Source organism: Opisthocomus hoazin, chromosome 8 (assembly GCF_030867145.1).
Source record: "Opisthocomus hoazin isolate bOpiHoa1 chromosome 8, bOpiHoa1.hap1, whole genome shotgun sequence".
NCBI lineage: Eukaryota > Metazoa > Chordata > Aves > Opisthocomiformes > Opisthocomidae > Opisthocomus > Opisthocomus hoazin.
In genome coordinates this window covers 51781224-51807516 of record NC_134421.1, presented here as the reverse complement: position 1 = coordinate 51807516, position 26293 = coordinate 51781224, and the positions used below count along the sequence as shown (strand labels likewise).

Here is a 26293-nt window from a genome sequence, read left to right as displayed (position 1 = left end):
AAGTCAGAAAAGACAAACACTACACACCTGAATCTCCACTCCATTATCCTGCGTTTGTGCCATTAAGCATCTTTTGGGGGCAACAAAATATGTTGATATGAACTAGATGGAAAAGAATGGAAAAAGAAGGAAAATTTACCTCAACTGACAGTAGAGTCAAATCACAATTATCCAAGGTAATATTGGCAACCAAAGACAACTTGTGCAAGCCAAAGGAAAACCACAGATCATTCAAAATACAAAATTTGGCTTTAAAAGCAGTGGAGTACATTGACTTTTGAAGAATTCATAAACATGTTTCCACAGAAGTGAGGCAGTTTTACGAAGTACAGATGTGAACACTATATTCCATGTTCCAAGAATGGGTGGGTGGTGTAATAATCCTGAAGAATCTCAGGATGGAGAGTTATTGTACAACACCCAATCAATCCATCCACAGTTAGTTGTGAGATTATTAAATTGCAGAACTACCTGATAATTGTTACTAATAATGAGATAAGTGATTATTAGATTTAGCTCTGTCTCTTTGCTTGAAAATATATTTTCTTGACATGCAATTGTGGATACCAAATGGTGTTCAGGGTTAATTGTTTCTGCTTAATTCCTAGGTTGTTGGTATAAATTTCTTGATCCAGGCCTAATCTTGCGTATTCCCATCTCTGTCTAGAAACAATTGAAGGGAGGAGCAATGTGTATATATATATATATACACATTGTCAAAGCTGACAGTTCTTCACAAAGTATTCTCTTTGGGTGAATTTGACCATGTTATTTGACTCTACTTATTTTTAGGAGAGATTGTCATGACTTAATTCAGTCCTCAGTTATTACGGCCTGAGGTGTGGTATTATCAGATGTCACAGGCATGGAACTATCTCAGGAGAATCCTAAGCCATACCCAGGTACATTACTGAGACTGAATCAGTATAAGGCAGATGCACAAACACAGTTTTAGGAACTGCTGTCTATCCATAAGCAGGGACACTGATTTCCTTGGTCACAGTTTCTACCTTCAAACTGAGGACACGTAAGTAACACACTGGATAAAAGTAAATTACTCTTCCATTCTGGATTTTTTTCCATTAATTTTATGATACCTTTTGAGAATTGCAAAAGAAGCTGCGAAACTCATTAATAGTAATTTAAATGGATCATATAATGCATCAGGATATTAGTTGTAGATCACAATAAAAGTATGATACAATGAAGAGCTGACAGAAAATAATTTTCATTCTATAAATCATCATAGTATGAGACTCATTTCTGACTAATTCTTCAGTAAACTCTTAACTTATCATCTTTTAATCCCCCTGTTTAGGGGGGGATTAAAGGCAGTTTCCACTGGAACACACACCTCTTCCCTTTTCTCATGAATAGTTTGATCTACACCCCAGAAGACACAAAGATAAATCTTGCTACACAAACCATCTGCTGAGTAAACCTTGCCTAAATTTTATGTTTATGAATTATAACTGTAATTAGCCCTACATGAGAGAAGGATTGTTGCTGTAATAAAAGATTCCTTAATTATGGACACATATAAGCCCAGGCATAAAGAAGCAAAGGCTTATTATGCAGCATGTAGACATTTTCCTTGTACTTTTGCCATCAGCTTAACCACAGTAGATTAGTTTTTTATCTGATGATGCAGAAATCAATCCAGAACTGTCACGACAGCAAAACACACCTTATGTACACTTGGATAACAGAAGCCAGGACTGAGCAATGAATATGCAATAGAAATGACTAGATGGGTAATTTGAAGCCTCAGGCAAGAAGGTGAAACTGGAGAACAGCAAAAAAAATTGCAGAGAAACTCCATTAATGAGAGGACCAGGCCAACACCCAATAGAAAATCCTAACCCTTTTTTTGCCTATTTCTCCCATACAAGAATTGTAAGAATTTGAACAATTTAGGATAGTGACAGTGCTAAATCTGTGAGCATATCTAAAGCACGCTAAAATTGCTTCACTGGAGCATCATTCCATGAGTATAAATACCTGTAGCATTTCAAACCTATTTGCATATGATTACCACAGTATCTGCTGCATCTGTGCATTATGATGATTCAACAAATTTCATAAACAAACTAGATAGATATGCTCTCCTAAGATAACCACATGGTGCACTTCAGTTAATAAATACCAAAATTTGCTGCTTAAAAGCACTTACACCAATTATGAAACTGATTAAATTTCAGACTGACAGCCTCTCCTTCACAATAGATTTCAATGCACAGTAAATTAGAAGGGTTTCACAGTTGTACATTCAGAAAGTATTTCAAACTTTCAAGGATAATGGACAACATGTTGATATACTGTGCCAAATACATTTTCTGAGGATGTAAGGCTTTTTCAAAATCAATGGTATATTGATATCAATGTCTGGCTGTATTACAGTGAATTTCAAATACTACAGCAGACTACCAATAGTCTAGAAGAGCAGCAGGGAGAAGGCAGAGTCAAAGTTACATTGCCAAATATTACTAAGCTTGTAGCTGCAAATTCTAGAAAATAAAGTCACCTTTTTGTTGCAGCTAAAAGCAATGATTACTGCAAAGGTGCTCCATTATACAGGTAAGGTCTTTTAAGGTAATTTTATCTCAAATAATATATAATAAAAACAATGACTATAGAAAAGGAAGTATGGAAATTAGTATACACCCACTGTTGCACAAGTGAATTAGGATGAAGACTAAATTTTTCATCACCCCTATAAGGCTGAGTCATTCTACATGCTACTTGTGTTAAAGATAGCTGATAAGTCATTTTCAGGCAGCAATGAAAACCTACAACCAGCTTTGCTTCATGTACATCATCTTGCAAGATAAGGATCTTCAGTTTACAAACTGTTCAGTGCCTAAAGTTTATATCCAGCTAAGAGCTAAACATCTAGTTTAAGCTCATGTACATCATCTAAGCACCTTTGGCAGTCAACAGAGAGGGAGAACCCCTCTTGCCTCCCTCCCAGCACATAATTCACCTTGTCCTAAGATGGGTGGAATGAATCACCACCTCGTGGTATCTGTAGTGAGCCTCCACTATCTAGATCTGCATTTGTGTAATACAAATAGCACAGATTTTAACTCATAAACAAAAGTATTGCATGTGTCCTTCCCTTTGAGACCTGGGTTGAAGAGTTTGGTTTCCTCAGCCTGTGCTGTCCAACAGCACGAAGGCATGGTTCAGCTAGGCAGAGCAGAGGTCAACACCCCTGTTTCTCTCTTCTTCTAGGACTCCTTCCACATAGTTTGTGTAACTAGCAGCTCAGCAGCCTAATCTTAAAAAGATTCATTCACAGTCCTTGAACAAACCACCAACAGCTTGCTCTGCTCACTGGGAGACTAGAGACTTTTTCAGGTGGGACTTTTAACTGCACCCCCTCCACAGCTGTGTTCTTTCTCTCCACCTCAACATGTGTCCCATAAATGCCATGCATTCAGAGTAAGACCCATGACAGCTGACGTCCAGCTCACGCTCTATGCTAGAGCATCAGCATCTCACATGCCTGCAGCTCAGTGCTGCAGCTTCTCCCTGTCTGTGGACTCTGCCACACGGATCCAGGAAAGGCACTGTGCGGACAAGTGGTGCTCAGGGCTGGGCCTCCAGCGAGGACTGTCCTCTCACAGGGGACTGCCTGCAAGCCAGCTGCCTTGTACTACCCTGTCAAGTGACTGCGTGCACTGGAGGAGTGATTGATCAGAGTTCAGGTAATTCAAGAGCCTGTATCATTACTGTAGGCAATAATAATATATAGAAGCAATAAAAACATGTGAAATGACTAAGCAAATTCTTCCAATGACCATCTATGGTAAGGAAAACTATAAAGCAACAATGCACAGTCATTACTAACCTATTACTTATCAAAGCCTACCAATTTCCAATATTTTGTACAAGGAAACTGGTGGTAAATACACTGTCATGACAGTGATCTGATGTCACCAGGAAAGTGGATTTATTATCTGCAATAATCATCTTTATCATTCAAAAACAAATGTAGTAAAAATGTGAATGATGTATACTCACTGGAAGGTTTACTTTTACAATGAATCCCCTGCAAACAGAAACAAAAATATTGTAAAAGCTGAGGTAATGATAAAAACAAATATTGTTTAGTCATTGTACACAAATATAAACATACCTTAAACAAGTAAATATATTCACAGTCCACAACAGATATCACTTTCAAGATAGTAAGATTTTCAAATACAGCAAAAACGCACATCAGTACTACATTTGACAGTCTCATACGTGGGGACACAAGATCAGCATCATCTTCATTTTCATGTATTTCTACTGAGATGCAATGGTTATAACAACTACAACAGTTCCATCAAATATAGACATCGTTTTACAAGGCACTGCAATTCACACTGACCAACAGATTATTTCTTGATTTTTTTTACAATTGACTGCTTCATACCAGGGCAAAGAAACCAAGAGATTTTTTAATGGAAGGTATATAGAAGACTTCTGAATATTACACAAATTTTTAGAAGATCACACTAGGGCAATGGAAGAAGTATTACAGTAATTGCAAATGAATTTTAGAAACAAGACTTGCTGTTTTATTTCTGAGAACTGCCTTGCTCAGAATCCTGAAAGTGAAATTACTCAGACACAGTACTTACCATGTTCAAGTGGGAAAGTTTGCAAGAGGCAAAGTGAACCCAACACTGAGATTTTAACAAAAGTCCAGCTATCTTTCAGACTACAGCCATTTTCCCAGTGAAATAAAACTTAACCACACACTAAAATTCTGTAGAGTATGAAAATGACAAATCTTATTTTGAATACTATGCATGACATTCTAAAGAAAGGCCGTTACTTAGCCAGCAAATACTGTTTTCTGCTGTTCCGGCATTCATGTTTCTGACACAGCACTTAAACCAGTATTTCTTTGTATATGGCATGTATGTTCCCCTCTGCTTTCCTTAAAATCACTGTCTCATTCACAGACGCACTTCTGTCACACCACAAAAGGTGCAGGTACCACCTTGTCTCCCCTGCACTCAAACAGACTGGCAGCTCTCAGTCATTTTAAGACATTTTAGGATTGTGTCAATAAGCCAACAATCTGCGAGTTTTTAGAGCCAACAAAAGTCTTTCACTGGACATTGGGAAGTTTTCAAGTTTTAGGCAAACATAGAGGCTGCAGCCTGGGTAAGCATTAGCACATCATAAAATAACTATTCCTTGGTCTTCCAGGAGGCTTTTGTCCACAGGCAATTCTGTCCTCCTCATAAGCACAGCTGTAGAGCAAAATCATATTATTGCTGCTGGTGAGAAATGACAGCATGTTAGCTACCCTGTGGCACCTGCCTAGAATACCCAAGAAGTGTGTTTTCTGTCCTTCATCACTGCTTTTAAGTTTTTAGCTAGATAAGCTTGTTTTTAAAGAAGGCCTTTAGAAAACCAGTGACCAGTATCTAACCTGTATTAGTTCTCATTCCTTTGTGCTTTTGGCACTTCTGTTTTTAATAATCACTTCCAGAGGTAGTTGTCATCTTTTACCATTGCCAGTTCATAAAAGTTCAGATGCATAAAAGGATTTTAAAGTAGTTTAAACCACTTTTTATAATAAGACAGAGTTGGTCATATACTTTCATAGACTGAAGATTATAAAAATTACTTGTGACATTGTTAAAGATATTACTTTTGCTGCTTCTACACGATATTATATCAACACTCAAAGAAGCAGGGCCTGTTGCAATATGACAAGGGGTAATGGTTTTGAACTAAAAAAGGACAGATTTAGATTGGACATAAGGAAGACATGTTTTATGATGAGGGTAGTGAAGCACTGGCACAGATTGACCAGAGAGGCAGTGGAGGCCCCATCCCTAGAAACATTCAAGGCCAGGTTGGATGGGGCTCTGAGCAACCTGGTCTAGTTGAAGATACCTCTGCTCACTGCAGGGGGGTTGGGCTAGATGACCTTTAAAGGTCTCTTCCAACCCAAACCATTCTATGATTCTATGATTCTATAAAGGAAATCAAACTTCTTTACATAACTGTTCTAAAACTGAGGTACTTCTGTTTCAATGGTTTCATAAATTCCTTAAATCCCACTGAAGGATTGAAATATCTAACTGATGTGACCTCATTTCTGCTGCAATGGGTTCATAATAATATTTGTCATTTATTAATCATTTTTGGCCCCACCCAGAAAAGCTTCACTGGTAGTTTGCTGATTCTCCCAATACACATTCATCAATAGAAAGAAGGCTATAGCTTTCTGAATAATTCTGTGCAACACTAAACCAATAAAAGTGGAATGCGCCAGCTCATGTAAAACCCCAGTGGAATTTTAACAGTTGTTTCAAAGCCTACTACTTCAGTATCAGACTGCTGAATATATTTTGGTTAGGTTACTTGAGAGATTTCCCAATTGCCAGCCAAATTTTCTTAGAACATCATCTGTAAACTAACTTCTCCAACCTTTTTTTCTGGTTATAATCATGGTTCAAAAATATATAAGAAAAAAATCAAGATCTCACTGAAGTAAACAAAAATCTCACAAAACTCAAAGGATTAAGCCTTTTTCTGTTCTGTTATGATATCTGAAAAATGCAAATCTTATATAAATACATTATCTGAAATTACAAACATAAAAAACCCCACCCACTTCTGTGGGACAGTGGGACAATGCAGAAATCCTCCTATACCTTCTAGTCTATCATAATTAAATCTTGGTTTTCGCTGTTGCTCAGATGAATCCTACCATCTGAGTACTTTCCAGTACCATCTTGCATTATTTTCTCATCTTCTCCATGGAAAAAAAAAACACATATTCATCAGTGATTTTTGTTCTGGTAGGGATATGTTTTGTCATTCTTGGGCACTCAGTTTTGTTCTGATGAGCTGTTGTTGGGCAGGTTTACATAAGTAATCAAACATTTGCACAAACACCTAACACTTACAGCAAGTATTTGGTCACAGCTCAATTCCTTTTTTAAATAAGTGTTTCTTTTTATTGTACAACACCAAGGGGGAGTGGGGGTGGTATTTTCTTTTATAATCATTTTTCAAAATAGTCAAAGGAGACCATTTGCCTCAAAGAAATAAATTAACCAAGTTCCTCTCCCACTGTTTATATCTTTTGTTTTCAGGAATTTTCAGTGATGAATGCAATAGAAAAACTTAACACACTAAAACCATAATGGAAATTTTCTTCCCCTTTCATGAATGCCATGGGTGTCTTCTGCAAAAATAAGATCCTGAACATGATAGTACATTTTACTCCTATACAGAGAGAGAGCATGGTCGATTCATATCTGCTTTGGCGAAGAGCCTAAGCAAAAATATACTTACACAATGCACAAACAGTTAGGGATTTTCCTATTTCTCTAGGGTTTTCCCCATTTGTGATATTACTCAACTGTAGCTAGAGGTTATCTGAAGAGACACCACCAACGTGCAGCATTCTGAATAGAAGGTGTGGTGCCAACCTTTTAGCTAGCACAGCAACTTCTCCTCAATCTAAGACAATTGTAATACCACATTGTTTTTTTTAAAGACTGTAGAGAAGAAAGTGAGATCAGCAGAGGAAGACTTGCATTTGGGGGCACAGAGAGTATTTTCACGAGTTAAAATTGCCAAGGAAAAGAAACAAAGATTAGACCTGCTTCTCATTTCCTCTCATATCTCCGGGCACTGAATCAAATGTAAAAGTGTGGAAATTCTTCCCTGAATGTTCTGTCATGCAGGAAAGAGTGTGAGACCAATTTGGTTTCACGGTCTACCTGTTAGCTCTGTTGTACATTGTTCATAGAAAAGTTGGTGGCAGCTCTTCCACAATTCCATAAGGAATAGTTACATGCCTGAAAGTGCTCTAAAATGTATTATTTAATTGGGACCAGGCTGTCAGACACTTAACATTCATTCCTTAAGGTGTCTACATTAAAGTCAGTGAATTTACTATGAACAGTTTTTCCCACTTCTGAGAATCCTCAGTGGCAAAGCTATTACCTACACTCTTACTTTAGGTTCAACTGTCAGAGACGGCAGAGAAAAATGAACATGACTATCTCCTGATGCTTCCCTCTATTCCAGCAATTTCTGTTCTTTGACCACTATTAAAAGCAAGCATGGGTCTGTACATAGCCTTACAAGACAGGGAAAGTGTTGTCTTAATGTGGTGTGGTCTTGCACTAACCAATGCACAAATTGTAGCCAAAAGGCTGATGAAGACGATGAATCTAATGATGCTCTTTTTGATTTCCAGTCAAGAGGGGATGCTCTGCACAAATCCCTCTTATTCTGCACACAGTTAGAAACAATCTCTCAGATGACTGGTTCTAGTTCCCTGACAAACAGAGGTGTCACATCATCTAATCCCTTTCAAAAACTAGTGAAGGATCATTTTTAAATCAGTCGGGCCTTTGTGTGCACTGCTCCACTAGCCAAGGCTGTTCCACAAGCCCTATTCTCTGACAGCATCAAATCTTTTAATTTCTAACATAAACACAATAATGGTTAGCTTGTATTGACTTCTGATTGTGCCCATTACCTTTTCACTTAAATAAATGCTTTCCACCTTGGAATTTACTTTCCATTTATCTACAGCTAGTAATATCCATTTTCTTAGCTTTTTTGCAAGACTATAAAAGCCAAGCTCTTTTATTCCTCTCTAATAAAAAAGGCTTTTCTTCTTAACATCATCCTTCTCAGCAGCTATTTCTGCTTTAATGCATCTTTATAAACGGAGTGACCAGAACCACACACTTAGTGGGAAACTGAAGACAGTTTCCCACTAAGATTTATCTGGCACCTTGTAAAGTGACAATATTCTTTGCCTCAACCAGGAGCTCCACAATCACATCAAATCAGTAGTTATCCTCCAAAACAGAGAGGGAGCTACTTACCCCTTTCTATGTAGGCAATCTACGAGCAGTCTTCTTTTCTCCATGTGCTCAGCCCATTCAGTTCATGGAGGGAAGAGCCTACAGATGCTGGCCCGTAAGAGTCCTAAATGATTTCTCATGGCCTCTAGCGAAAAACCTGACAATGCTAATGTGATGTCAAACACCTCCATAAAGAAAAAGGTCTTTGAGCAGTGGACAGCCACAGGCAAAGTGCTATGGATCTATACAATTTGGCTGGAAATAGAGAGGATTCAGAGCTGTATCATAAGCTCTTCAAACTATCAACAAACGATTGTGACTTCCTTCGTAGAGACATTCAGCCCCAGAAACTATCTAGGGAGAACTTCACGAATGGAAACAACTGAGTATGCTTTAGCTTTTTCCAGGGCTATTTTCATAAGTGAAGCAGATAATGGCTTTGCACTTTACATGTCCTTGATGCTGGTGGGGATTGGACTTTTCTCATTGTATTCTTATAAAGGTCACCCCTGTATTTATCTTACCAAATGTAAGAGAAAGCACAGAGCTAATATAATGATTCCTGTCCCACTAAAAAAAATTCTTAACTATATCAAGGTCAAGTATTTATACAGAAAAACATGTTATTGGAAATGAGTGAAAAGGAAAAATAATAGGCCTACAGAACACACGTGGCAACTGAATAAAATTGTAGTTATATTTACTGAGAACCAGAAGAATGATAACGATTAATACAGATAATATGAAAATTTAGAACTGTTAAAAATTCATACAGTGTCCCCAAAAGACCTTTTCTCAAAAGGAGCATCTGTATCTGTTTCAATGTCATCTTTCTTTGCCAAGGTGAAACTATCTTACTGATGATCCTTTCCAATTTTTGGCAAACCGCAAGGTTGTTCTTCAGCTTTTACTGACAATGTGGTAATCATGTGAACAGTGTGCAATGGGATCAGCTAAGCAATCACAGAAGGAAACATTTGGACTGTTCTCCATGCACAAAAGAAATAGGCACCTGGCATTACTTTGGACTACTTTGAACTACTGCTTCTACAAGACCGCTTGGGTGTTGATGGATTTTTTTACAGAATGCTAAAAACAAAATACCTGAGTCATGCCTATGAATTATCCAGCTGCAAGCCTCTCTGTGTGCATTCCAAACTGAACGAAACAATCTCATCACAATAGTGCAGTGCTGAACCTGAGAGGTTAAGTACAACTGAGAAGTGGGATATTAAGCTCAGGCTCAGTACAGTGCTCACAGGGTCACACATTTTGCATGAGAGCTCGCTTGTGTCCAACAGAGCAAGGTACGTCCGCCTGCGTTAACGCCACGTTGATGTGCTCTCAACTAAACAGTGAACTGACAGTGAACAAACAGGAAAGAGATTATTTGGTTTACTGGAGATTATTGGACTACCTTCAGCAAGGCTTCACAGTGGTCTAAAGCATAGCCTTTCACCAATTGTTGTTTTCCTGCACCATTTGCCATTTCACACATATATGCAAATGTACGGACCCTGTCCTCCACAACCTGCTGTTTGTCGCAAGGCCAACACTTCCATCACAGTCTAGCAGTACTTCGGTAATGCAGGAGCACATGACCCTCAGGCCCCATAGATTTTTGTCCTTCTGTTTACCTGCTACTATTCAGATATAGCAGAGATTCCTGTCTTCAAGTCAGTATATACTTCCTCCTGCACTGGACTGATGCAGAGGAATCCTGTTCCCATATTTTAACTGGACTGTCCCATATTTTAGGTGAACGGCATGTGGCATATAATGTCTTCTAACCATTACTGTGGGGCTGCATGGCTGTATCCCTTTTACAGAGCAGAACAAGTGAAAGAGTTAGCAGCACAGTAATTCTATTTCTGGGAACTTTTTGTAGTGACATGCATTTATTCTATAAGTGAATGTCCAGTCAAAATAATACTGCTTTGAGGTCTCCCAACTGTGAAGAATATTCCTCCCTTGTATTTTTTTCAAGTGAATTGTATGTAAAAATAATGCTGTGATACAAAAAGGGCCTACACAGAAACCACTTGCTTTTAAATTTATTGAACCCAAGGGAGCTATGACAAACTGAAATAAAAGCTGCCTGTTCTATTGTATGCTTCAGCTCCAGGACTAGAAGCAGAATTTGCTTGAAGCAACAGTATGCTCTAGCTTCTTTTTTTTCAGAAAGAAAAACAACAAAAAAAAGTGAATAATTTTGATGTCATGTTTCCTAAAATATTAATAGTTGTTAACAAAACAGAATTGCATACAATAGACAAAGCAAAATTAAAATGCACTTTGAATACCATACCCTCAGCTGGTATAAATCAGCACCATCCCATACATAGAGTGTTAAAAATTTCAGACCACTCAGCTACTTGAAAGGACAACTAATGTACCGAATCAGCATTTCTAGTCCAACAATGAGACAGGGACATTCTAATGGTCATTTCTTGAAAAACTGGAGCACGTAGATTCCACAAGCACTCCAGACAACCACGGACATCCCATGCTTTGAAGTTAGGATGGTATAATGGTCTCTGTAGTACAGAAGAGGCTACAAGAAAAACTCAGTCAAGGTCCCTCAGCAGCACTGACAGCACTGAGACTTGCAACCTCAGACATAACTGGAACCAGTGGGCTGTGAGATTGCCACAGAAAAGGAAAAATAAAAAAAAAAAAGGCAAGAATTGACGTGAAGATTATGAGAAGAGATCCTCACTCCTGCTGCTGCTGCTGCAGGCAGTGGTTATTTCTTTTGGAAAGACTTGTTTTTATTTTGTGCTGAAGATCTTTTTTCTGTTCCCATTACTGTCTTCTCATACATCCTAACACTATTTCTCAGGAAAAGAGGGAATATATTGCAGGCTTGGCTTTCCAGGCCTCTGGCATAAACAGGAAAGCCCTCACCATTTTGCTCTAGGCAACTACTCACTTTGCTTATGTTTAGAGTCAGTCCCAAGAACAGAACAGTGCTCTGCTGTACACTCTGGCCTTAACAAATGATAAATGCCACCCCACTCACACTCACAAATTGTAGAGGACTACAGTTGAGTGAAACTCTTTCCACTGATTTGAATGAACTTCGAATCAGATCCAAGTTCAGAAAAAAATTTCGCCTATACAAACTTCGGCTTTACCCATGAGAAATGTGTCCACTTCCAAGTAAGGCATTTTTTCTACACGGATCTTTTGTTACTAGTAGTAGTGAAATGAAGCCAAAGTTTGCAGTCATTTGCAAAATAAGATTAAGTCAGCCAAATCTGAAAGAGGATTTAGGTACCTGAAACATGATTTAAGCAAACTGTGGTAATCTCAGCTGAATGCCATGATCCATAATACCCTGTTAATTGCTACCTAACACTAGAGGCACATAAGCTTCTTAGGCACCTCCCTTTCTGATTTGAAAGCTCCCTGGATGCATGCAGTTTTGTGTCTAGTTCATGACCAGAATGAAGCTGTAATGACATCTAGCTTATGCCAAAGCTCTTTGGGATAGGATACACTCACTCGTGAGACACCCACGTCCCCCAGCGCAGCAGGTGGCTGGAGGAGATTTAATAGTAACAGAGGTCAAACTAACAAAGCTCAAGCCTAGCTTGTTTCAAACTGGAAATATTAGAAGAGGAAAGCAGAATATGGGCATGTTTCAGCTTTTATACTCTAGCTTTCAAGTCCTTATCTCAAGGGACAGGCAGGTTCAACATCCTCCTTAACCTGAAGCAGTTCTAACCCTAAGTTGTCAGTTTGCCATGCTGCCCAGTAAATGAGAGCGCTTCCCAGGCCTCCTGTCAAAGCAGTAATATTGCATAAAGAGGAGATGAAAGAATAATGGTCTGAGAGAAGGACAGGCATGATGCAGTGTAGTTCTTAAAGTTGAGTGCTTTCAATATTCAAATGGCAGATCTGTTTCGTACTTCAAAGGCCATTTACATTTTATTTTGAGCAGTCATCAGAAAAAAATCCAGAAACTGAAGCTTTGGAAGAGTGGGTCTCAGCAGCTACTCTGAAGAGACAACGTCAGACTCTGGCTCATAATTCAGGTGCCTGGGCTCTGGAGTGTGGAGTTCAGACTAACGCAGTGCTTAACTTCTTGCTTTGGCCAACTTAAGGCAGCACCATGCTGAACATGCACGTTTCTCATATTGCCCTGACAAGTCGCTAATGCTTTCTCATCAAAAGAAATTTTTAATCCATTTAATCTGTATTTAATAACCTGGAACCATAGGAAAAGAGCAGGGTTATGGAATGGGTGAATATTGTACAGATACTATCCTGAAATGTTGCGGGTGGAAGGGCTGACAAACAAAAATGAACTTGGTAATCCCAACCCTGTCAGCGTGGATCACAAAGTCATATTAAAATTTAGAATAACAAAGCACGCTTGGCAATAATTTCTAATAACAGTTTCAAGGCTTTGGAGGCCATGTGTGAGGGGTGAGACACCCTTCAAAGCCATGTAGAGAAATGCAGGAGTGTATGTTTCTGGTTTTTGTAACTCCCATAAAAATGGTGTTACTCCCTCTGCTCCTTAAACAGAGAAAAATCTCAAACACAAATAAAATTGGAACTACTCTTGATTATAGCCCTTCCTGCAGAGAAGTATTTTTAAATGATGAGTTCGGTTTTATTCTAGCCTTAGCTTGTTATGTTGTTGTGCAAGGATGTAAGGCCATACAAACCATCCCTCAGGCCATGCTAGAAGCAGCGGTAGAGTAGTCTCGAATGGCAACCCTGAGAGGCCACTGCATTCCTTCCTGGTGCCACAGCATCAGTTAAGGAACTGCTTCCATTAAAGACTTGATGATAAAGATGCCTGACTAGCTCTAATTGTGTTTGCTAGAGTTACAGAAACGCTCTAGCCACAGTAAAATGAGGAAAATCTTCTTAGTACATGTAGGTGAAAAACTTTTTTTTTGCAGCTGTATACTTGAAAATTTTGGTGAGAGAGGATTATTTCCTAACTATTCATATTTGGATTTTTATGGCATCTGAAAGTCTTAATCCTACATTAGAAATCTTATACCAGAATCCCTGCATACATGGTTTCCCTCTCCCACCAAGAGCAACAAAAGCCAAAAACATCTTTCCCAGAAAGATCTAGCAGTATGAGTACACAAAGACTTAAAAAACATTCAAAATTTCCAATGTAGAAAAGCCCTACTGAAACATATCTATACTGTGCATTCCAGCTGAAACATCTTAAGTTTGAGATAACTGATATAGAAGTTAGCTATGAATAAATTTGGAAATGTTAAGGAAGAATAAAACTTATAAAATACAAAATAAAAAATAATTACTCAAAAAGTCATTATATAGTCTATTTATCTTTTTACTGTTAAATCAATTTTGTGGGGATGGGGGGGAGGGAGAGAAAAAGAAATCACCCAAACTATGGAATAATCATATAGTTTGGCTTTATCTTGTGTTTCTTCCACATACTGTAGCTGCTAAAGTTAGCAAAGTCCAATCAAAGGAGGCAGAGGTCCAAAGGAAAGGCTTCCAAAGAGGCAGGATTCCACCATCTTTACAACAGCAGCATTGTTTCACCTGACTCTACTGATCACGCTGTTGTCCACAGAGGCAGCAATAATTCCTGGGCATGGCCTCAGCTTAATAAACCCATCAGTGTTCAGTACCTTCATATGTTGCTTCACCCTACATCTCATTTTTAATGAGCCCTTACTCACTGAAAACCACCTATACCACACATTTGCCTAAAAATGTGCTTTATTTCCCTCTAAGTGGAAGAGAAAATAAGCTACAAAGGCAGACTGAATGGTAACACAGATGTGATCATGCTCTCAAAATTATTCTGTTGTATCATATATAAATATAACATATTGAAAATGAGGGGAAAAATTAAAAGACACATACTACTGGCCAAAACTAAGCACAAAGCATGATACTATAATGAGAATTGCAAAAATACATTTAAAAAAAGACAAATCACAAATGCGGAAAAAAGTAGAATACAAAGATATCAAAATTTGGAATGCAATGGAGAAATCTGTCATTACAGTCATGGAAGGAAGAACATCAGGCCAGGGAGATAAGGAAGTGGGAAAAAGATCAAGGAAGTCTGCATATGTAAGGATGAAAGGGAAAAACAGAAATGGAGACAGTGAAATGTATTAACTGCAATAAATTCTATTTCCTCAAAGTTTTTCCAAGAAAAGACAATGAATGCACATCTAGTACTGTACAATGTTGTTTATATGATTCATACTTTCTGAAAATATGCAGGCAAGTAGAGGCAACTCCAAGACAACAAGTCTTCCAGAAATGATTGAAATTTACCATGCATATTCAAAGCAACTAAGTTGAAACATTTTTCTTGCAAGAGTCACAGATAATTTGCAAAGTAAAACTCAAACTTTCTTCATTTTTGCATAGACACTTCCTGAATGAGATTGTATGTCTCATACAGTTTTCAAGGTGAGTCCCATGTTTTCTGTGCTGAGAAGGCAGAATATGCAATATAGCAAGACAGGTCTTTGGCTCTGTTGATTGTTCCAAAGGAATAAGTTAAATATGACTTGGAAGACCAACCTTAGATCCCACAGGAGAGAAAATGATGAATGAAAGCAGAGATATTAGGGTTAGAAAAGAACTCAAGATGCCATCTACTCTACATTTCTGCCTTTGGAAGAATGACCTTTATCTAAGACATATCTGAGAGATATTTTCTTAGCATGTGTGGAGATCTCTATAAGCTCTACAGGCAATCGATTCCAGTGCTCAGCATCATTAGCTACTGTGACTTTCCAGCTTATTTGCAACCTCAGAAAATTCTGGCCCAGTGAATTCCTACAGTTATGAAGGAAGGGTCAGGGTTGTGATGTCCAAGTATACACAAATTTACAAGTTCTGCAATCACATAGAATCACAGAATCACAGATCATTCCTAGCTAAGTAGTTCAGAGCTGGTCTGGAACTTCCTCAGCAACCCACTGCTGTTCAGGGCATATTTTCTGTTTTGTGTTTTTCGGATGGCAAGTAATTTCCTGGTTTTCCAAAAACCATCAATAAATATCAACAACAAAAAAAAAAAAGTTTTACAAGGAAAAATATTTTCCTGAGAGTACGAAAACTACTGTGAAAACATCTGTGCCAGAGTTGATATATAAAACCTAGGGGTCTTTTGCAAGGATGACAGTAATGCAATGCACGGAACTTCAAATGTGGGTTCCTGGTTTGAACAGCCTGGTAGCCAGCACACAGGAATTCACAGCTCCCAGAAATAAAATGCTTTTCAGTCAGAGATAGGAGGAGCTTTCTTAGCTCCAAATTACCTACCTGTCTTGGAGTGAGGCCTAGCTTCTCAATGCTGAGCCAAAAAGCCAGGAAACTATCCAAACCTATCCCTAGAAAGTTTTTCAAAACTTATTTTTGGTCCTTGTCATTTTTGATCATCCTTGGTTCTCTCTCCTGCACAAGCATTCTGGCAAGAGAGGACAGTATAAACAAATGTGACAAAATAACAGGTACAACATTGCCAGCTCCAGCAAATGTACAAATTAAGCTAATCCTAGACCTTACTGCAAGAATTCCAGCTAGGTCACACCACATGGTGTCACTGAAGTTGTTACCGCTCCCAATAAATTTGTCCCACCTAGATTTGATCAATTACAAGTAGCTTTCCAACTGCAAAGCAGTCAACCAGACAGCAATGTTTAGCAGCTGTGGAAAGCACCTACTCCCAAATCTCAATATTCACCACTGAGCTTTGCGTCCAAATGAAGCTGAAGGATATTGTCCCTCCCTAAGATCAGGACTGAGGGAGATTTGTTAGCTAAAACTCGCTGCCAATAATAAAGGTCAGCGGCTCCCATCTCCTGCTAAGCTTGCTTATATATGTGTGGTTTTTTTTGTAATATATACCTCCTGCTATGGGTGCTGATTGCACATATTTATGTTAACGTCTCATGGTGGTGAAGCTTCTAGCACCGCCTTGTGTTTCAGTTTCAGGACACCTTGTCAGGTCCAGTTCCAACATCTGTTATTTTTGTGCCCCCAACTTTCATGACTGTCTGTAGTGCTGCTGTTCTTGCTACTCCAGTGGCTTATCTCTTTCCAGACCTTGTAACCTTTTTCCACAGTTCTTGAGGAAGTGAGAAGTCAGAAAGAAAAAAAAAAAAAGAGCTACTGTTGCATTTTTTGCAAGTTCTGAATTGCAGAGCTTTCTCCATCTCCACCTCTTCTGAAAGAGGTGGTGGTAGATGCTCTAATAATGAGGAACACTGGAGAGTTTTTTAAGTCTCTGCTCGTACCTGTCACTGACTGTTTTATTCTCAGGGTGAGGAAATGCAATGGCACCCAGCCAGTGGCACAGGACACAATAGGAAACATGGAAGCTAACTGTCTCATGTCATTGCCAAGCTATTTTCGACCCTAAGAGCAAATGCAAAACACAGTCCAAGAGATAAGTCACCTAAACTTGCTGAACTGCAGCTCTCCTGACTACCGGCAGAGAAGGCAAGCAGGGATAATAAGCAAATGGGTTAATATCACTCTAATATAGTGACTCAACACGATTGAGCCCCTTAAGTATGACTGCTTTGACTTAATGAGTACTGAACACTCAATTACAGTATTCAAAGCACTTAATTAAAACACATAATTAAGACACAGCACACAGGAAGGTCAGCGCTATTTGGTACTTGTGAAAACTGGAGAAAGGAAATAACTTGAATAGGGCTACACAAGTGAGTTAACAACGGGCAGGGATGCAAAACCCAGGCTTTCTGTCTAGGGCATGCTCTCGTGGATTCTACTGCATCTCAGCAAATATTAGCAGAGGAAATGTTTTTCATGCATCTCCTCCGGTCATCAGTTATATCGATGCATATACAAAAAAGTTTGTATCATCTTCCTGTGTTGGGACTTCACACTGTGTATCTCTCTCACTCACACTGAGGAAACCAGGTCTCTGATCAGCCTCTTTAGGCATTTTCCATGTCTAAAAATAGCTTTTCAAACAGATTTTAGAGAACAACTGAATTGTGTCACTTAGATTATCATGTCCATTTTTTAGAGGCTTGGCATCACTTTTGAAGTATGAATTTCTTACCTTAATAATGAACAAAGAATGACAACTTATGTCAGCTGAGTTAGTGGCCAAAGGGCTGTATTATATGACTGGTTTTGCAGTGTGTAGTGTTCAGCAAGAATGGATTGATCCATTGCATAAATATCCAGTAAAGAAACATCACATACTTCACCTCTGAATAGCATGAACAGGCAGCAGCTATATCAAGAATTTGCTGCCAATAACCTTTATAATTGCAGGGAAATCCCAGATTCAGTTGAGGGTTTCCTCCTTTACCCATGGACTTTGGAAATGTTACTACATTTAATGGCAGACAGTACAAATACTATTTGGTAGTTTTCTGGAGAGTTTTTTTTTAATGTAGTGCTCCTGACATCTACCAGCTGTTGAGTCAAATTTGGCATAAGCCTGTCTCTTTGTGTACAGCTTACAAACAATGTGGATTGTAAGATGAGTAGGGCACAAACCCAATTTCAATTGCAGGCTGGGATCCCCTCATGCTTTTACAGGGAAACTTGGCTGATAAATATGTTTGCTATTGGGTGAGGCATGGAGACCAAGCCCGTTGTATTTAACCTTTGAATACCAGAATATCACGTGAGCGCTAAAGCCAAATCATTAAAATAAGGAAGGAGAAAGAAATCATAATACATATTAAAAGCTTGGTTGTTCATTTGCCATCACTCAGACCACAACTGTATATTTTCATGCTGTTTAAATTTTCATGTAATACTTGCATAAATGTCCAGTGTTCTTTTATTTCATCCTTCCCTGTACTGAAGAGAAGAAGGAGCTTCAGGGAGTCTGAGAAAGAGAAAGACTGGGGAACCCTGCTCTGCCCTCCCTGAGACGGGAACAGGAACAGTCACCAGAAAAAAATCAAGACCAAGGGGATCCTGTGTCATCCCCCTGCCTGGCTGAAGGCAGTAGCTTAAAGGAAAAGAGTGAAAGGAGGGAAGTCCATGCTCGGGGCGGCAGACAAACCCCTTCCTTGCTCACCTCACCTTCCCAGGTGCCTCTGTACGACAGGTACAAGGCTCTGGATGTGGAAGACCAGTCAAAGGATGATGTGGATGACAGTCCATCTACACCAGAAGTGTCACCAAGATCAGAAAGGCCTACCACCTCTATCACTACCACCTCCACAAGGAAGAAAAGACAGGTTATAGTTGTAGGAGACTCCCTTCTGAAGGGAACAGAGGGTTCCATATGTCAGGAAGACCCCCCTTTTCAGAAAGTCTCATGCCTGCCTGGGGCCTGGGTTAAGGACATCCCTAGGAAACTTCCTAGCCTGGTACGGCCCTCAGACTACTACCCATTACTGTTCTTCCCTGTGGGTGGCAATGAGGCAACAATGCATAGTCCAAGGGCAATCAAAAGTGACTTCAAGGCCTTGGGGAAGTTGGTAAGGGAATCTGGAGCACATTATTTTTTCCTCTCTCCTTTCAGTTGCAGGCAGCAACACTGGAAGAAACAGACAGGCCCAGTCTATTAATGCGTGGTTCTGTGGCTGGTGTCACCACCACAATTTTGGGGTTTGCAGTAATCAGAGAATGGCGTCAGATGGGATTCACTTTTCTCAAAGGAGGAAGAGGGTCTTTGCTCACAAGCTAGTGGGGCTCATTGACAGAGCTTTAACCTAGACTTGAAGGGGGAGGGGGATAATATCAGGCTTGTCCATGACCAGCTGTGGGATGACATGCCAAGGTTAGAGGGACAGGGTGCTAGCGAGAGCCCTCAGCCTGTTGCTCTGAGATGTACTGGCTACACTGCAGCACTTGAAGTCTACAGAGATGAGCCAGGGGCTCCTGAGTTAATAGGGGCCAACTGAGAAACACCAGCAAAAATACCTCAAAGAAATTAAGAGGCGTTCCTCTAAGCAGGCAACACAGCTGACGGCCCAGCTGAAGTGCCTTTACACCAATGCATGCAGCATGGGTAACAAACAGGAGCATCTGGAAGCCACTGTGCTACTAGAAAGTTATGACCGAGTTGCCCTTACTGGAACTTGGTGCAATGAATCCCATGACTAGAGTGTGGTTATCAACGGCTACAGGCAGTTCAGAAGAGATAGGCAAGCAAGGAGGGGTGGAGGCATTGCCCTCTACATCAAGAAATGGGTACAGTGTGAAGAGCTGTCTCCAAAGAATAGCCACGAGCAGGTAGAAAGCTTATGGGTAAGAATCAGAGACTGAGGCAACTATGGGAACCTTGTGGCTGGTGTCTACTGCAGGCCACCCAATCAAGGGGAACCTACTGATGAAGCCTTCTTCCTCCAGCTCCAGGAGGCATCATGCTCACAGGCTCTTGTCCTACTGGAGGACTTCAACCACCCCAACATCTGCTGGAAAAGTAGCACGGCGAGCTGCAGGCAATCCAGGAGACTCCTGGAGTGCATTGAGGATAACTTGTTAAGCCAGGTAATAGACAGTCCCAGCACAGTTGGATGGACACTGGACCTGTTGGTCACCAACACAAGGGAGCTAATCAGTGACGTCAAGACTGGAGGCAGCCTAGGCAGTAGTGATCACACACTGGTGGAGTTGGCACTCCCAAGGGATATGGGCCAGGCGAAGAGTGAAGTCAGGTCCCTGAATTTTAGGAAAGCAAAATTGCAGCTCTTAAAGGAGTTAGTCAATAGGACCCCCTGGGAAACTGCCCTCAGGGACAAGGGAGCAGAATAGAGCTGGCAGATCTTTAAGGATGCTTTCCACAGAATACAAGAGTTCTTGATCCCCAGGTGTGAGAAATCAGGAAAGGAAGGCAAGACAAGCACGGCTGAGTCAAGACATGCTGGTCAAACTAAGAAAGAAATATACAGTTGGTGGAAGCAGGGACAGGTATCCTGGGAAGAGTGTAGGGACACTGCCTGGTTATGTTTGGATGAGGTCAGGAGGACCAAGGCACAGCTGGAGCTGAACTTGGCAAGGGATGCTAAGAATAATAAGAAGGGCTTCTACAAGTACATCAGCCAGAAGAGGAAGGTCGAAGAACGTGTACCCCCCATGATGAGCAAGACTGGCCAGCTAGTAACAATGGACGAGGAGAAGGCTGAGGTACTCAACAATTTTTTTGCCTCAGTCTTCACTAGCAACCTCTTTTCCCACACCTCTTGAGTGGATGGACCTCAAGGCAGGGAGTGGGGGAGGAAAGTCCCCCCCACTGTAAGAGAAGATCAGGTTTGTGACTACCTGAGGAACCTGAACATACATAAGTCTATGAGACCTGATGAGATGCATCCCAGAGTCCTGAGAGAATTGGCTGATTTTGTTGCCAAGCCATTCTCCATCATATTTGAAAAGTCACGGCACTCAGGCGAAGTCCATGGTGACTGGAAAAAAGGACATATTGTACCCATTTTTAAAGAGGGTAGAAAGAAGGATGCCGGGAACTACTGACCTCTCAGCCTCACCTCTGTGCCTAGGAAGATCATGGAACAGATCCTTCTAGAAGCTCTGCTAAGGCATATGGAGGCCAGGGAGGTGATTCGAGACAGCATGACTTCACCAGGGGCGAGTCCTGCCTGACCCACCTAGTGGACTTCTATGATGGAGTGACTACATCAGTAGACACAAAAGGCTAACAAGAGAACCCATCTCTGACCACCCTTCCCCTTCCCCACAAAAACCCTCAGTGTCACTCTGAGAACCACCAAATCTGACTTTTACATTGGGTCTCAGAATTTAGGTTCCTGCCCTGTTGGGTTTCTTTATTTTTATTTTTTTTACACAGTTTAAAAGTGATCTATCTGGACTTCTGTAAGGCCTTTGACATGGCCCCCCACAACATCCTTCTCTCTAAACCGGAGAGACATGGATTTGATGGGTGGACTGTTCGGTGGATGAGAGATTGGTTGGATGGCCGCCTCCAGAGGGTGGTGGTCAACAGTTCAATGTCCAAATGGAGATCAGTGACAAGTGGTGTCCCTCAGGGGTCTATACTGGGACAAGTACTGTTTAATATCTTAATCAATGACACAGACAGCAGGATAGAGTGCACCCTCAGAAATTTTGCAGATGACACCAAGCTGAGTGGTGCAGTTGACATGCGTGAGGCACGGGATGTCATCCAGAGGGACCTGGACAAGCTGGAGAGGTGGGCCCGTGTGAACCTCATGAAGTTCAACAAGGGCAAGTGCAAGGTCGGGCACCTGGGTCAAGGCAGTCTCCAGTATCAAAACAGGCTGAGGGATGAAGGGACTGAGAGCAGCCCTGCCGAGAAGGACTTGGTGGATGAAAAGCTGGACATGAGCCGACAACGTGCGCTCACAGCACAGAAGGCCAACCGTATCCTGGGCTGCATCAAAAGCAGTGTGGCCAGCAGGTCGAAGGAGGTGATTCTGCCCCTCTGCTCCGCTCTGGTGAGACCCCACCTGGAGTCCTGCATCCAGCTTTGGAGCCCTCAGCACAGGAAAGACATGGACCTGTTGGAGTGGGTCCAGAGGAGGGCCACAAAAATTATCTGAGGGCTGGAACTGCTCTGCTGTGAGAAAAGGCTGAGAGAGTTGAGGTTGTTCAGCCTGGAGAAGGCTCTGGGAAGACATTACTGTGGCCTTTCAGTACCTAAAGGGGGCTTATAAGGTAGATAGGGACAAACTTTTTAGTAGGGTCTGTTGTGATAGGACAAGGGGTAATGCTTTTAATCTAACAGAGTGTAGATTTAGACTGGATATGAGGAAGAAATTTTTTATGAGGGTTGTGAAACACTGGCATGGGTTGCCCAGAGAGGCGGTAGATGCCCCATCCCCGGAAACATTCAAGGTCAGGTTGGAAGGGGCTCTAAGCAACCTGGTCTAGAAGCAGATGTCCTGCTCATTGCAGGGGGGTTGGACTAGAAGACCTTTGAAGGCCCCTTCCAGCCCAAACCATTCTATGATTCTACAATTCTATACAAGGCAATGCAAGGATGACTTTCTGAATACTTACAGTAAACTAAGAATGAGTCATAAAATTGTAGTAAGATCCAAAATCTAAACAGTTCAATGTGATGGGTTTTTAAGTCACATACCTCAAAACAGTTATGTCGCTATTTCCCTCTTAAGTACAACTAATGCTTTACTCTGATAAGAAGTACCCAAGCAAGTCAAAACTGCTTACAAATATTCAAGGGACATAATCACCTTAAAATCTAGTCTGCTGGTCAAACTCAGCAGTTTCAGTTACTAAACCTGCTCAAAACCTTCTGACAGTACCCACAGTTTGAAAAATGCAGAAAAATGCAAATTAATTCCTTTTCCTTCCCCTACTGCTTTATGAAGAACCACATAACCTCAGGGCTGACACTGCAGATGAGAAATCCGCTATACAAACTTATGGGAAAAGTTCATAAAGAGGAAAACAATTTTCTGTAACACTCACTTGTAGCAATAGCAGCTACAGAAAACTTTTGATAGTTTTAAAATTATGTCTAATTATCATATTAAGCAAATTGCTAGAAAAACGGAATTGATTCTCTACTTTGTGATCTGATGTGCTATAGCAGAAGGCAGCACACATACATTGCACAGACAAAGACAAATTGTAAACCCTGGTTAGTACCCCTATAAAGAGCATTGGGTTATAAATTGTGGAGAAGATAAACTGCTCCCTTTTAAAGTAACTCGAGTAGGAATGGGATTGAGACCACAAATTGTGGCTGGTTATGTAGGGAAATTGAAGTCGCTTCCAAAGGAAAAGGAAGAAGGAGTTTTCTCTAACAAGTTAGTCATGAGACTCTAAAGTTCACGTAGCTAAAATGTTTTGCACTAGATTGAAAATACTACGCTGGCAGTGAATTGCCCTGTTGAGTTCATTATTGTTCCCAGTGAGAAAACATTTTTGTCTTAAAATTCAGTAATTCATTCAAGATTCTACTGAATAAACTAGCAGAAACATTACATAGAGAACATGAACTGAATCCTATCTTTCGCATCACAAATGATTGATTGCATTATACTGGAAACAACGTATTTCCCCTGTAGATTAAAAAAAAAAATACACCTTTCTCAGTTATCCAACCTTCAGTATTGGAAGAATTGTAAGACAAACTCTTGAAGGCAAAGAAAGTGATCCAGCCTACAAAACCTCAGTGTTGTGTCTATATTTTAGGCATCTGGTGAATCGGTCTTCTTGACCAACCTACCTATGATATGACAGAGAAAGATGCCCTACAAGGTTCCCAGAGGCAAATCTTATCCCCTAGACTGAATCCCACCAAAAAAGGTTTCTGATTTTTTTTATGTGCTGATAGTCATACACACTTTGGAGGGATAAATTAGAACAATAAATCATTTCTATTTTAAACTCTCATTGCAGCAGACCAAGGAGCATAAATTATTTAAAATACACGTGTGTTTGCATCCATAAACATAAGTACATAAAAATTCTTGAAAAGTGCTCAGGTACATGTAGAGATTAATCTCTTATGGCTATATTTTATTATTCTAAAACCATTATCTAAGTGGATAGAGGCTACAGAATTTGAATGCAGGAATATTAAACAACTTTAAATATTGGGGGGAGGGTCCCTCAATCTAGTATTTTATAAGCATCTTTATTCCTACTGTTTTCTAGGATACCTGTATAAAATATAGAAAAAAATTGCTGTAACATGTACTAACTTAATATCTGGGTAGTACCACCACATTTAGGCAATCAGATTCTCTTTCATTTTATGCTTTCTTCTTTTATCTTTCAATTTACTGTATTCTCGCTGTTTCAGCATGCCAACAGAAGCAGACTATCTCCACACTGCCCCTTTGTGGGGATATTTGGAAGCATACAAAATTCAAGAGATGGTATGGTTCACACTACGCTTTTATGCACATACATAAGTCATTAAATTTAATACTGCAGTTACATTCGTCCCTCAAAATGAAAAACAGGTTTTAATCTTTCTCAAGTTTAATTCATTTATTCACAGGAAAGTCAGTGGTTCATATATTCCTAACATAATTAACAATTTCTGAAACCTCCCGTTCCTCCCTCCCTCATCTCTTTGGCACCACTGCTGTTGTAAAAACTGACTCTCCAAAGCAATGAATATGAACTAAATAATTTTTTTTTCAAATACAAAACACCGATTAAAAATGGTACTAACAACAGCAATTTGAAGTAGTGTAAAATGCATTTTCTTACTCCCTTTCTAACAGTCATCTTTGCCACTTTGGATACTTAGTTCAGAATGTCACGAATATAAAGTGAATGTTCAGGACAGCTGAAATATTTTTCCATTTTTGCTTTCTTGTTTTTCTTACATTTATTTTGGCAGCATACAACTACTATATTAATAGATAGCAAACAGGAACAAGTAAGAGATTACCTGAGAACATGAAAGTCCGCATTCTTCAATCCTGGGAATAATCTGACAGTCAGAATTCCAAAAAAGAATTATCAGAAGAATCTGAACATGAATACTTATCATCCTAAATAGGAAAAAAAAAGCAAAACCTCAGAAGAAACTTTCTACTCTGACAATTCTCCCTCTCATGCCAAAACTTTAATATGAATTTTAGTCCCTCCCACAGCACCTCTGAGCTCCTCCCTTCAAAACTTTCCAAAGACAGAAAATTGCTAGTTCTGTGAAATAAAAAGCATGTTCAACTCATTTCTTATGTTCTGTAGTGAAAAATGGGAAACATGAATTTCTGACAATTACAGTAAAAGCTTTTTCCCTCTGCATTTCATCATGTTAGTTGTAGATCAGTTGTAGCCAATTTCTTTTCTGTAAATTCTGTGTGTAAATGGGAATTTTGTTTCTAGAGTGATGTATGAGGCAAGTTCACTGGAATCCAAATGCATTCTTATGCCTACTTATTTTCCTGTTTTTCTAATGCATTGAATAAAAAGAAAACCAGCTTTGCTGAGGTGGGTAGTCTTGGAAGATTTGTTTCTTGGTTTTCATCAGCAGGAAAAACAGATTCCTTTACCCTAGAAATCTGTACCTTGAACTTATTTCACTTCTTGTTTAATTGTAACAACAGAAGCCTCTTGTTCCACAGCCTGTCTCCAGTTTTTGGATTTTCAACACACTTGGGAAGCGTGCACGCTTTGGTAAAGCAGCTGACCACCACCAGCTCTGAAAGCAGGGTACGAGGGAGTCACAGGGCCTCAGTACCTGTTAGCATAACAAAATGCCCAGGAATGCCTTCCTGGGTGCTAGCGTGCCTAGTCCCACTACCCATCACAAGGAACAAGTATTCCACAAAACACACTCTCCAGCTCATACGGAGGCTGTGTGTGGCGCATTACGCCCACAGGTGGAATACGGAGTTACTCCTCCATAGAGAGGACATGCTCACAACTGCGATAGCTTTCAGTAGGACAGTGCCAGACCCCAAGTCCTCAGTGCTCTTGCAAAACCCTTCACATCAGTTAAAGCAGAGAATACACAATTAACACCATCTGCTAGGTTCGGGCCT

General features: G+C 40.1%; 1 protein-coding gene across 1 annotated transcript in view; it reads right to left on the bottom strand.

The window, feature by feature from the left end:
* IL17REL (interleukin 17 receptor E like) overlaps window positions 1-25296 on the bottom strand; it is a 49983-nt gene extending 24687 nt beyond the window's left edge. Inside the window, exons 1-2 of the mRNA XM_075429049.1 lie at window positions 25195-25296; window positions 4027-4054 (exon numbers count right to left, since the gene is read on the bottom strand). Of these exons, the coding sequence (XP_075285164.1) occupies window positions 4027-4054; window positions 25195-25296 (130 nt within the window). The remainder of the gene's footprint in view (window positions 1-4026; window positions 4055-25194) is intronic.
* Window positions 25297-26293: the final 997 nt, after the last annotated feature.